The 14,519-nt window shown below is 48.2% G+C and overlaps 1 protein-coding gene across 1 annotated transcript in view; it reads right to left on the bottom strand.

Moving 5' to 3' along the window:
* HMCN2 (hemicentin 2) overlaps positions 1 to 14,519 on the bottom strand; it is a 936,787-nt gene that overhangs the window by 848,176 nt on the left and 74,092 nt on the right. The window contains exon 2 of the mRNA XM_069609262.1: positions 1,224 to 1,294. Coding sequence (XP_069465363.1) covers positions 1,224 to 1,294 — 71 coding nt within the window. The remainder of the gene's footprint in view (positions 1 to 1,223; positions 1,295 to 14,519) is intronic.

The raw sequence follows: 14,519 nt of genomic DNA, 5'->3' as shown, positions 1-14,519 counted from the left end.
GGAGACACTACGCCAGGGGCTAGGGCTGACTCTGCCAGAGACATCTTGCTAATGCCCAGGAGTAGTGTCTTCAGGAGCTGTGCTACGCACCAGAGATACTGCGCCAGGCACTAGGGCTGACTCTGCCAAAGACGTCTAGTTGATGACCATGAGTAGCGTCTTCAGGAGCTGTGCTACCCACCGGAGACACTGCGCCAGGGACTAGGGCTGACTCTGCCAGAGACGTCTAGTTGATGACCATGAGTAGTGTCTTCAGGAGCTGTGCTACCCACCGGAGACACTGCGCCAGGGGCTAGGGTAGACTCTGCCAGAGACGTCTGGTTGATGACCATGAGTAGTGTCTTCAGGAGCTGTGCTACCCACCGGAGACACTGCGCCAGGGGCTAGGGCTGACTCTGCCAGAGACGTCTAGTTGATGACCATGAGTAGTGTCTTCAGGAGCTGTGCTACCCAACGGAGACACTGCGCCAGGGGCGAGGGCTGACTCTGCTAGAGATGCCTTGCTAATGACCATGAGTAGTGTCTTCAAGAGCTGTGCTACCCACTGGAGACACTGCGCCAGGGGCTAGGGCTGTGTCTTCAGGAGCTTTCTGCCAATGACTGCAAGCACTATGTGTAGAGTGCAGTGGCATTGATGGCTGGAGCTACCTCTTGAGAAACCATGCTGGTACCGTAGCAAACCCCATGACAACAGCTGGGTCTGGTGGTGTTAAGGGTACAGACACAATGCTTTCCTGCTGGAATCCCATATCAGTCATTAGTGATGGTGGCAGAGAAGGCATAGTGCCAGAGGCTAAGAGTGCTACAGCTCAGAGTACACTTTTCTGCAACTACAGTGCATCCCACCAGAAAAGGTATCTACTCCAGGCAGAAGCTACATAATATCTGGCACTAGCTGGTTACTATTCGCACAGACTGCCCTGAGGAGTGCGCTCTTTAAACCGGTGAGGAAGAGCGCAGTGGACCAAGTCCCTCACTGACCCAGGTCCCACGTGAGGCAGGACTCTGCGGCCAGGACATCGCCGCTGCGAGAGGAGGTTAAGGTGAACGTGCATTATCGGCTACTTCTTGCAGACCCTGCAGGGAGCTGCTTCTAGCGCCTTGAAGGCCTGTCATGGAGAGCATGCATCGTTGCTGGGTGTGGTCCCCTTCTGCTGCATGCGCCAGACCTCCCACCCGAGGCTCACGGCAGGACATGTTGAGAGCATGTAGCATGTTCATACCTGCACGTAGAGCTCCCGCAGCTCCCGCTGGAACTTCTGGGGGTCGTCTGTAATGGTGACCGGCCCAATCTCTGGCAAGGGAAGAAAATGCAGAGAGTGAGTTGGAGGCACACACAACAGGGGACATCACTTTGGGGCAAATTCTCAAAACTGGAGCCTCTCATTACGTTCACCAGAAACAGTGCAAGAGAAAAGAAAGGACGTCCCATGGCCGGCCTGTGGATGCCCTGTCAATAGTACAAACAATCTAACCCCTTACATTCAATTGACCATAATTGAAACGCCAGAGGAATTCAAGATCTTTGCGAATAAGATGCATATCCTGAATGTATATTGGCATCACAAAGCAGCTGGCACGTTTACATTCATTGATCAATTATCTGAGCTAATTGATAACATCCAAACGGTGGACTTGTGCCCAAACATGATACTGTGCGGAGATCTTAACATCGAGTGTTTAAGATCAAGGTATGCAGAAAAGCAAAACATTGAACAGGCCAGTCCTAGCAGACCAGTGGTGAGCCGCCGGCTGGAAGAAATGGAGGCAAGGGACATGTCAGTACTTCATGGAAACACTGCAGGTGGCATTCCTCCACGAGCCACCTGGGAAAGGGATACGCAAGAATCAGGCCGAGATTCGTTCTTTGTATCTGAACGTGTAGCGCAAAGAATAGCCACATTGCAGGCCATCACTATGAACCAGAGCCATCATCATTTGTATTTATTTTTATTTTATTTGTATAGCGCACCAGGCCCAGAGGCATCTGGGTGCATGTCTTACAAAGTTACATGACACAACCTCCAAGTAGAAAGCTTGGGGTACAGCATATCTTACGTCTTACATGAAACAACCTCCAAGTAGAAACCTTGGGGTACAACATAGCTTACTTCTTACATGAAACAACCTCCAAGTAGAAAGCTTGGGGTACAACATATCTTACGTCTTACATGAAACAATCACCAAGTAGAAAGCTTGGGGTACAGCATATCTTACTTCTTACATGAAACAACCTCCAAGTAGAAAGCTTGGGGTACAGCATATCTTACTTCTTACACGAAACAACCACCAAGTAGAAAGCTTGGAGTACAAGATACAGATGAATGTGGGACGTTAGGAAAGAAGTAGGCAATATAGACACATAGAAGGAAGATCTAATAAGTAGGGTCTAGATAGTACCAACTTGCTTTCGTGTATCTATTTGTTAAAGACTAGGAAGTATTAGCTCGGTCTTGCTCCGTGAGCCAAACTTTGACTGTTTTCTTAAAGGTGTTGAAACGGGGTTTGGATCTGAGTGAATTAGGGAGTGCATTCCATAGTTTGGAGGCGAGTACCGGGAAGCTGGAGCCCCCAGCGTTTTGAGATTTGAATCTGGGCATGGTGAGTGAGTGTGTTTGTGCAGATCTGAGAGGGCGTAAGGCTGTATGGGCAGTATATCGGTTGGACAGGTATTCGGGGGCTTGTTGGGCTCTGCACTTGTGTGTGATTGCAAGGACTTTGAGCGATATTCTGCTAGCCACAGGTAGCCAATGGAGATTCTGTCTGGTGTCAGAGATATGCATAGACCTAGGGCTGTTAAGGGCTGCTCTAATAGCATTATTTTGTGTTACTTGTAGCTTATTTAAGTTCTTTTGGCTAGTTCCGAGATAGAATGCATTGCAATAGCCAATGTTGGCCATTACAAGGCTTCTGGCCAGAATGATGCGTTTGGGAGTGGAGATGAAGGGTCTGCAAGCTGTTACAAGTTTGCAAGTGTATGCAGAGGCAGCGACCACTGAATTGATTTGTTTAGTAAGAGAGAGGGTGGAATTTAAATGAAAACCTAAGGTTTTGGAATTGTTGGAGACCTTGATAACATTGCTATCGATGATGAAAACTTTGAATGAAGGATCCAATTTGGTAAGACGTGACTGGGAGCCTAGGATAAGTAACTCGGTCTTATCATCGTTTAAACACAATCTGTGACATGCCATCCAGGCCTGGATGACTGAATAGACATCGTTAAGAACCTTGAGGTCAGTGGGGTAGTCCCCTGAGATACGAATGAGTATCTGGGTGTCATCCGCATAGTTGGTGTAAGTAACACCCAGATAGTCAAGGATATCGAATAATGGTTTGGTAAAAACATTATTTAATGTGGGGGACACACAGGACCCATGCGGGACCACGCAGGTGACAGGTGAAAGATCAGCTGATGCAGTAGGGGAGAAAATGTGCATGGATCTGTTAGCAAGGAATGATTTGATCCAAGATGAAGCCTCATCTGAGAAGTGGGCTGCAGTTTTAAGGTGATGACGGAGAATTTGGTGATCGACCAGGTCGAACGCTGCGGACAGGTTGAGTAATAGTAGGAGAGATAACTTGCCTTTGTCTTTGATGTGCTGAATTTGTGTTTTAGGATCTAAGAGGGCTGTCTCTGTGCCATGTTTCGGGCGGAAGCCTGATTGTCGGAGGCCAAGCAGTTTATTGACCTCAAGGTAGTCCTGGATTTGTAAATAGGCTGCTCGGTCTAAGATTTTCAGGAGGAAAGGCACTGTGGTGATAGGTCTATAGTTGGAAGGATTGTTTGGGTCTAGTGTAGGTTTTTTTAATAGGGGCATGACCCACCCATCCTTGAGGTTGTCAGGTACAGTAACGGTTTTAAAGGAGGCATTGATGAAGGAGGGGATGAAGCGGGCTAAATCATGGGCAGCTTCCTTGATGATAGGTGCTGGACAAGAGTCTCCTTGACAGTTGGAGGGTTTTAATTTTTTTATGATATTTTCTACTTCCCAAGTATTTAAAGGCAAGAAGCTGAAAGGTTTACAAGCATGCATAGGTGCTGGCGGGCTAAGGGTGGGTATGGGCGAGAGGGGGTCAGTCATCAGACTAAATTTTTTGTTGTTGATTATAATTTTTAAGGTAGCAATTTTATCCAAAGGTGCTTTTTGTAGGCTAGAGCACCAGGCAACGTTAGTGTCACATTTATGTGTAGGGGTGAGAGGGGATTCGAGTTCTTTGAGGATCTTAAAGAGCTCTTTGGTGTTGTATTCTGCCTTATAGGTGTCTTTTTTTGCTGCAATGATAGCTTCCTTATAGTTGACAGATGGCAGGATTAGTGAATTTTTATTTAAATCTGTAGGATGGCTTTTCCATAGCGATTTTGCCCTTCTTTTGGCCATGCCCAATTCTCTCAGCTCAGGCGTGAACCAAGAGTTAAGATGGGCGCGCTGTTTAGATTTGCATAGTTTTAGTGGAGCTATATGATTTAACGCTTTTATGATGGTTTGGTTATAGGGGTCAACCAGGACTGTAGTATCTGAACAATGGGTGGCCGCTCTATTAAGAAGGGGGAGGATAAGAGGTAATCATTTCTCCTTGGTAATGTCCTTCTTATTATGGGTTTGGATGGCAGGTGCAATGCTAGGTTTGATATTCGGTGAGGTGGCGATGATTGAGAAGGTTATCTTGCAATGGTCTGACCAAATACAGGGGGTAACCGCTGTCAAGTTGATACAGCAGTTGGAGCCAGCGAGCCAGTCAAGGGTTCTCCCTTTGGGTTGTGTCAGTTCATGTATAAGATTGATAAATCCTAGGTCAGATAGTGAATTAGCCAGTTCGAGGGCTTTGGTGTCATTAGGGTCTTGGAATCCAAGGTTAAGGTCCCCTAGCAGTATTAGTTTAGAATTGGGCTTGGTATTGACGGTGAGGAGGGTAGATAAGTCCTCAGTGAAGGATGAAGTGGGGCCAGGTGGTCGGTAAATTAGATGTACTGTGGCAGTTTGGTTCGGCGTTAAAGCTAGTTTAATGGAAAGTTATTCAGCTGAGGGAAGTTGGCTGTTTGGGATTTGTCTAAGCTCAAGGATGTTTTTGAAAATGAAGGCTTCTCCTCCGCCTTTCGATTGGTTAGAGTCTCTGTCACTTCTGATGATGGAATCATTGCCTGGTATAGCTAGGGCGAGGGAGGGTCCTGAGGCTGCGTGGAGCCAGGTTTCGGTAACGGCAAGGAAGTCTAGGTCCTCGTTAGTGATAAAGTCGGCAGTATCAAGGGCATGAGCTGGGAGTGATCTGGCGTTGACCAGCGCCCCTTTAGGCGCAGTGGCTTTTCCTGGTGGGATGCTAGAAGTCTGGGTGGATGAAGCGTTTTTGCGAGGGGTGTTATGAAGCGTTTTTGCCAGGGGTGTTGGTGTCGTTGGTGTCAATAGGGGTGACAGTAGGTGGTAGGGTTATTGATTCAGTGACAGTGGGGTAGCATGTTTTTTTGGTAGTTCTGGAGCCGAGCTGATAGTTTCTAAAATTGGTTGAGCAAGGCTGGTTAGGTGTAGGTTTGCGTGCAAAGTGTTCAAGCCAGAGAGCAGGTGAGTCCAAGTATGGGTTGATGCTATGCACGATGTGCTGGGAGACAGTGTTATATGATACAAGGCTGTGTAGGGTATATATGGGGAGAACAAGTGGGGGAGAGGGGGAGGAATAAAGAATGTAGTTGTTACCAAATAAGGTTTCAGTGTGTGATACTGCATGGGCGAGCACAGTATCATTGATTTCTAACGTGACAAAAGACAGAAGAGATCCTAACAAGTGGATAATAACAGTATCTTGTGGAGATAACATTCGACGGACCACCTACATCCAGCCCAATCCCATGGAATTCAGCCTTGATCGTGGACCCGAGTAGGAACACATTACGGCTAAACGCCAACAATGTGAAAAGCATCGTAAGAGAATACCAAAATGGATTAAATGAGGAGAACCGTAACAAAGTAGCATATTGCTCTTTATTAGATCAATACGCAGAGAGCAATCAAGGCCTACGTAACATCGGGTTTAAGAAAAAACATGCGTATGATCTTAAGATCCTTATTAAAAAAAAGAGAGTTTCGGAAAGCAACCAGATAAATCATGAAGTCACCCAACGAAAAAAGCCAAACAAAGATATACAAACGGGCTGATTTCGCACACGCGCATACTAAAACAACGCAACACGGAAGTCATGATGAGCACTTTATCGTATGAAAATTCAAGGGACTTTTGGAAACTCATAAATGACATAAGTGCCCCACAGCAAGCAATCCTGAGTAATATGGTCTCAGAAACACAGCGGGTAAATCACTATAATGAGTTATACACAAAAAAAGGCCTCATACAAGCTCCGACTTTCCCACATCTAAATCACTGGGACATCTGCTTTGAGAAAGACACCATTTTGAAGAACATCAAACAAATGAGCTCCTCCAGGACACCAGGCCCCGATGGAATCACAATCCAAATGTTTAAGCACAGAGGAGTGGGCATCTTTCTGTACATCACTGTTTCCCGTAATAATGGACGAGTGAGCAATCCCAATGTCGTGGAAGCGGGCAATCGTGGTGCCGATATTTAAAAAGGGCATTAGATCTGACCCAAAAAACTATTGCCTGATCGCCATCCTTGACGTCGTGGGGAAGATCTTCGCCACCCAAATTCAACTACAATTGTCAACATGGATCAAAACAACAGAAACCTATGATCCAAGACAGACAGTCTTCGTCAAGGGCATCGGATGTGGGCTAAATTTGATAATAATAAATCTCCAAAAAATGGAAGCAATTCGGCAAGGGACAAAGATCTACCTTGCATTTATCAATTTGGTCCACGCTTTTGACAGTGTGGACAGGGAGCTTATATGGACAAAAGTGAAAAAATGTAAATGTCCAATAAACTTGATCATGGCACTGAAAAATCTGCATACTGCCCCCGAAATGAGAATTTGCCTTGATCAAGCAGGCACCTTATCTGCACCGATAAAGGCCTTCAGAGGAGTTAAACAGGGGTGTCCATTGGCGTCCATTCTCTTCAACTTGTTCATGTCCGACATTGGTGAGACCTTAGGAAGTGGGCCCGCGTTCCTGTCCAAAATGAATGGGAAACATCTTGGCTGGATGTTATACGCAGATCATTTAGTCCTGTTAGATGTCACCCCGATTGCGCTACAATGGAAACTCCTCGTGTTGGAAAAGTATATAGATGTGAATGGGTTATAATCCCTCAAAATCAGAAATTCTAACCCTCCAAAATCTGAACGGAAGAAAAGGTAACCCTAAAAAGAATCTACGGTGGCATCTGGGGAAGGAAACCCTAAACTGCGTAAACTACACCAAATAACTAGGGATGTGGATTAACGCTAACATCAATGACGCGCCCTGGGTAGAAAGAACCAAAGCTAAATGTAAACAACTAACAGCGCAGGGTGCCGATAAACAAAACATTTGGCCAATTCTCGTTAAAACCAGTACTCGACTTCTACAGGCAGAAGGTGGTACGTGCGCTGATTCATGGAGCAGAGTGTGCATTAGGTTGTCCCTGTTCATTGTGGGCCACTCTTGAAGCACCTTTTGGCGAAAAGTGCTTTGGCTACCTAAAGGCGCTCCGACAGCTTGCATTAGGTATGAGCTGGGCCGAACATCAACAAATGCCAGAGTGCTATGGAGCATGCTGACTCTACAGAAAAATGATTGTCAAAGATAGCCCACCACAATTCCACATTCTACACAACCCTAGTAGTTGTAAGAATGAAACTACTCTGACTCAATGGGCTGAACGGTGTGAAGAAGTCTTGGGAGATCTCAACATCGACATGAACACTCTACAAGCGAATCCTGATCTAGTCAAAATGAAACTTTGGCTTCAAGACTGGATAGACACTGTAGATCAGAGACTCCTACACGAACTGATGCTAAAAGCTGCTAGTGAGGCCAAAGCTTTAAACAAGCTACCCAGCTACTCAGAGAAATTCCATAAGACTTCCTACATGACATTTCGACTTGACCTATTCTCAACCAAAGAGGTTCTAAGCTTGCGGAAACACAGCTTGTTACAGGACACCAAATGCAGATTTTGCGATGATGCAAAGGAAACATTGAAGCATTTCACTCTCTTCTGCCCTGCAGTAAGATCCTTGAGAACCAAACATTTGGGGGATCTTTGATCGAAGAAAGACTGTCTATGACTGGTGAAGACTGGTGGTCTGTATGCTTTGATGAAACAAACAAAAAATGTACGTTTGCACTGACTTTCTTCTTGGATCAATCAGCTAAATTGTTAGCAAAGGGAGACAAGAATACCGTGTAACAATTCCTCTTGAAGATACGGTGAAGAGAGTAATTCTATTTTGTGAGGATTATGAATTCTGACCCTAAAAGGCTGAGCCTAAAATACTTGCATGACACGTGAGATCGAACTGAATGTATTTTAAAAGTCTGTAATAAAATAAAAATAAAAAAGAAACAGTGCACCCAGTTCACAGAGGGCATTTCAATGGGTGCATCAGAGATGTGCACATTCAAATGCCCTTTTTCATATCCTTTGCACATTTTCACAAACCGGGGAGATTTTGTGCTAGTTAAAGGCTCACAGCAGCCTGGCCGACCCTTTAGCTCTCCAACTACTGTCTATTACAGAGCAGCCATCATCCGGCCTCGAAGTATGAGAGTCCAGAATTACTTTCCTAGAGATTGGCCCATGGAAAAATGGAAACGGTAATCCTGGGTGAAAAAGCTGGGCTGCGGCAGCACAGCTTGAGCCCATCACGCAGCTAAACACTACGTGTTATTAACCTGCCAGTGCTCCTCTCAGGTGCTTCACACAGACAGCCCGTTCCACCCCCATGCGTGTTTAGAATAGGCCTGATGTCTGCAATCCTGATCCAGGGTCCACCTTAATGGATGCACAGGCCTGCCCAGCTACCAGAGAGCATTGCTGGTGCCCCTTCCCCCTCACCCGTCCTTATGTATGCGGCATTCACCCACTTCGCTGTCCTCGTATCTTCGCTCTCCTCCATTTCCTCCCCAGACTCAGGTTCGGACCCCCCCAAAACACCAACCTAAGACCTGAGACCACCACAGTGATGATTGGGTGCCGTATGTGTGAGGCAACAGAACAGAAATCGCAAGCACGTGGATCCGGGAGGGGGCAACGCCGTGGAGGGCGAGGGAAAGTATGGCCATTCCAAGCGTGCGTTTCCCCTTTTTCATAAGATATACACAGCACCATGGACCCTGGACAAGCGCTGTGTGCAGGCACCGAATGCTTGGCGCGATCTTTGGATATTCTAGAGCAGGTGGGCACAAGAGAACCTGGGACAGTAAATACAAGATGTGGAAAAAGGGACTGGATACGAGCTTCCAATGGGTGCCAGCAGCTCTCATGCCAGCATTATATACTTTACAAGCTTAATCCTTATTTACATTTTCCGCAATATCTATCGAAATTCCCAGATGCTGGTTGGAAAAGACTTTTCTTAAAAATCAAACGTAATCTTTTACCGTCCTATTAAATTGTTGGTTCCCGCATTCTGAGAGGTTTTGCTGTTTTTGCAAAACTAAAAGTACTTTAATCTTTGTTCCACTTGGCGGTCAGCCGGCTCGCCCTGCCCTGAGGCCGGCCCTGCATGGAGTGTCCAGCCTTAAAACTCAGGACATCCTGTCCTCACTCTCCTCCACCACCATCTCCACTCTTGCTCCTGCTCCCCCGCCTCTCTTGGCTCCCATCCTCCCACCCCACACTCTGCTCCCTCCTGCCCATAGCACTGGATGAGGTCTCTAAAGGTGTCTGCTCTATGAAGGTCTCCTCCAAACAGGTGCCCCCTTTCTCTTCCGGAATCATTAAGGACAGCATCTCCTCTCTTGCCCCAGATCTAGCCAACTTCTGTAACCACTCCTTGACCACTTGCTCTTCCCCTCTATCCCTCAAACACTCCTTCATGCCCTATCTCCACTACCCCCTTCCTGGGTAAACTCCTGGAGAAGTTGGTCCTCACCCAACTGACCCTCCACACTGAATCTATTGGTTGCCTCCATGACCATCAATCTGGATCCTGGGCATCCAGAGGCAGGGAAACTGCTCTCCTTAACACCCATGAAGACATGCTCGCAAATCTTGACTCCAACTCTCCTGCTGTTTGGCACGGTCAACCATTCCATCCTCATAAAATTACTCCATGATACCCTCAGCATCACAGAACGGGGACTGGAATGGCTGACCTCCTTCCTCTCTAACCACCCTTCCCAGCTGCAACTGGGCTCTTTATCCTCCACCAGCACACTCTCTACCTGTGGGCATCCCCCGCTGTGGCTCTTCAATATCTATCTCGCCCCTCTTGCTCACCTGATCTCCTCCTTCTCTCCTCAGTTTCAGTATTATGCTGATGACACTCAGCTTTTCTTCAAACTTCCCTCTACTGCCTCCTCTTCCTCTCTCATCCCCAATTGTCTAACCGCCATCCAGGCATGGTGTGTGGCTAATGATCTCTGCCTTAATGCCAGCAAGACAGAGATCCTTCTTACTGGGACGGTTGCGCCCTGTTTTCATCCTGCCCTCTGGCCGCCCTACCTGGACCCTCTACCTTCTCCATCCTGTGAGGACAAAAACCTCTGGGTCATCTTTGACTCCACTCTCTCCCTCACCCCTCACATCTTGGACCTTGCCAAGAAGGCCCACTTCCAACTTCAGCCCTTTAGAGGCATTCTCCCTTTCCTCATCTTCCAGAAGAACCTCATGACTCCAAAGCACTGGTCCTATCCAGGCAGGACTACTGCAACAGCCTGTTTCTCAATCTCCCCCTTTCCTCCCTATGCCCCTTCAGCTAACCCAGAATAGGGCTGCAAGACTTATCCTTGGCCTCAAGCCCAGAGACAATATCTCTCCAGCCCTAAAATCTCTCCACTGGATCCGGGTGGCCATGAAGATCAAATTCAAGACCCTCTGCATCATCCTCAAAGCTTTCTGGGGCCTGGGGCCACGCTATCTCCAACTTTCCCTCCCTAAATTTTCCCCTGCTGGAGCCCTCTGTGCCTCTAATTCCAACACTCTACTGGTCAAACGCTTTTTCAAGCAGATAGTGGGGGGGAAGGTCTCTCTCTTCCACTGGTGCCTCCCTTTGGAACAGCCTTCCTGCCCCTCTCAGACTTGTGGCGGACCTCCTTAAGTTATGGAAACTTCTCAAAACTCTGCTTTTCTCTACCATTTCCCCTTCTCCCCTTGCTTGCTAATCACCCGACTTCCGCTGAGACTGGTGGCCTGGTCCTCATGAATCGCTCAGGATTCCAGGCCCTCTACCCAGTCGACACCATTACCCTCCACCCCCTCAGCACTGCCCCTTGCGGGCCCCCTGCTGCGCAGCTGCTCATCCCTCCCTGAGGTTCATCCACCTTAGTACTTAGCCTGAGGCCTCCTCCCTGGCTCCCCTTGGCACTTCCCCACCCCGGACGCATTATCATGTGTCCGTTTTTTGTCCCGTTTCCCCCCACACACATCCCTGTCTCCTACACTTCCCTTCACTGCACTTGCACATCCGAATGCCACAAGGCCTAGTAGGACCACGATTGTATATGTACTGTTTTCGCCAATGTTATTTCCTCCCCTTGCTCCCTCCCGATTTTGCCTTGTGGCGCCTGGAAAAACTATTATGTTGTATAAGTGCCTAACGCATGCTCAATTAATACAAATACAGAAAGGACACGCCCCGATTGAACTACATGAAAGTGTCTTCTGAGCGCGTCTTGTATTGGCATTTTGCTTTCCATGGAATATTTCAATATAGATTATTGGCTTTAAAAGGTGTGCACCTTTTATATGTTTCCAGCAGTGTTATAGGAAAGTTTCCTCTAGCTGGGTATTTTTCAGGTATTAATGGTTACGTTTTTGAAAGACAATGCTCATCTGTGTTCTGCATTTTCTTCTATCGGGAAAAGCCAGTTGAATGTACAGTCCCCGTGTGTATGTTAATGATCCCCCCAATTTTTTGGGGACTTGAGTCACATTATTAACTTTTGAAGACCCGCAGAATTTCTTACTCTGACCTGCCTAAGTAACTTCCCAATAAACAGGTTTCGCTTTGATTGCACTTTAAGGCAACACTGCAGCAAAGGCACTTTGCCCATTCTGGTCCAGGGCACATCCTTGCTCTTACATCCTTGAAACGTGGTGTCATATTCGGTATGCTTTGATTACTTACCGGTGATCTTTATTACTCGTTGTCGTGCTCTTCCTCCTCACAGTACTTTCTTCTGAGGCAGCCGTTTCTGCAAATAGTTCAGCTCACTCTGTTGGCTACTCCAAAATAAGCCTGATATTGCTACATGCTTAACATTAACAGCTAAGATTCAAATACAGAAGGTCCGTTTATTTGATCCCAAGGATATTAATGACTACTTGTAACATCAGTTTCTGCGATGCAGACAAGGGGGCGCCACACATCTTTTGCTACTCAGGGCCCCGCAAATCCTAGGATGTTGGTGCCCTTTTGGAGCAAAATTACCCAGTCATTTCAGAGTGTGAATTTGATGCTGAGCGGGGCAAAGCAAGAAGTGGTGGCGCGTTCAGCCTGTGACATAGGCCAGAGTCGAGGTGTCTGCTCGCCAAAGAAGGCAAGTGGGGTGTGACCTGAATGTGTTCTCATAAACCACATGTTCGCTTCCTAATCAGGTCGAGTTCGGATTTGACCAAATATTATTTTAACAAGTAATAAGCAGCTAAATAACAATGATAGCTTTACTTGGACCTCTAGCTTAATGGTAGCTTGGTAAAATTCCCATGCCATGCTGGTTACCTCGGCCCATTCCCATGCCATGCTGGTTACCTCGGCCCATTCCCATGCCATGAATGTTACCCCAGCCCATTCTCATGGCATGCCTGATACCCCGGCCCATTCCCATGCCATGAATGTTACCCCAGCCCATTCTCATGGCATGCCTGATACCCCGGCCCATTCCCATGCCATGAATGTTACCCCAGCCCATTCTCATGGCATGCCTGATACCCCGGCCCATTCCCATGCCATGAATGTTACCCCAGCCCATTCTCATGGCATGCCTGATACCCCGGCCCATTCCCATGCCATGCCTGATACCCAGGCCCATTCTCATGGCATGCCTGATACCCCGGCCCATTCCCATGTCATGCCTGATACCCAGGCCCATTCTCATGGCATGCCTGATACCTCGGCCCATTCCCATGCCATGCTGGTTACCCCGGCCCATTCCAATGCCATGCCTGATACCCCGGCCCATTCCAATGCCATGCTGGTTACCTCGGCCCATTCCCATGCCATGCTGGTTACCTCGGCCCATTCCCATGCCATGCTGGTTACCTCGGCCCATTCCCATGCCATGCTGGTTACCTCGGCCCATTCCCATGCCATGCTGGTTACCTCGGCCCATTCCCATGCCATGCTGGTTATCCCGGCCCATTCCCATGCCATGCTGGTTACCTCGGCCCATTCCCATGCCATGCTGGTTACCTCGGCCCATTCCCATGCCATGCTGGTTACCTCGGCCCATTCCCATGCCATGCTGATTACCTCGGAATGTTACCCCAGCCCATTCTCATGGCATGCCTGATACCCCGGCCCATTCCCATGCCATGAATGTTACCCCAGCCCATTCTCATGGCATGCCTGATACCCCGGCCCATTCCCATGCCATGAATGTTACCCCAGCCCATTCTCATGGCATGCCTGATACCCCGGCCCATTCCCATGTCATGCCTGATACCCAGGCCCATTCTCATGGCATGCCTGATACCCCGGCCCATTCCCATGTCATGCCTGATACCCAGGCCCATTCTCATGGCATGCCTGATACCTCGGCCCATTCCCATGCCATGCTGGTTACCTCGGCCCATTCCCATGCCATGAATGTTACCCCGGCCCATTCTCATGTCATGCCTGATACCCAGGCCCATTCTCATGTCATGCCTGATACCCAGGCCCATTCCCATGCTATGCCTGATACCCAGGCCCATTCTCATGTCATGCCTGATACCCCGGCCCATTCCCATGCTATGCCTGATACCCCGGCCTATTCCCATGCCATGAATGTTACCCCGGCCCATTCTCATGTCATGCCTGATACCCCGGCCCATTCCCATGCCATGCTGGTTACCCCGACCCATTCTCATGTCATGCCTAATACCCAGGCCCATTCTCATGTCATGCCTGATACCCAGGCCCATTCCCATGCTATGCCTGAAACCCCGGCCCATTCCCATGCTATGCCTGATACCCCGGCCCATTCCCATGCTATGCCTGATACCCCGGCCCATTCCCATGCCATGAATGTTACCCCGGCCCATTCTCATGCCATGCCTGATACCCCGGCCCATTCCCATGCTATGCCTGATACCCAGGCCCATTCCCATGCTATGCCTGATACCCCGGCCCATTCCCATGCTATGCCTGATACCCAGGCCCATTCCCATGCTATGCCTGATACCCAGGCCCATTCCCATGCTATGCCTGATACCCAGGCCCATTCCCATGCTATGCCTGATACCCAGGCCCATTC

Source organism: Ambystoma mexicanum, chromosome 8, assembly GCF_040938575.1.
Source record: "Ambystoma mexicanum isolate Mex_15411 chromosome 8, UKY_AmexF1_1, whole genome shotgun sequence".
NCBI classification, from domain to species: Eukaryota; Metazoa; Chordata; class Amphibia; order Caudata; family Ambystomatidae; genus Ambystoma; species Ambystoma mexicanum.
This window is presented reverse-complemented; position numbering and strand designations above follow the sequence as displayed.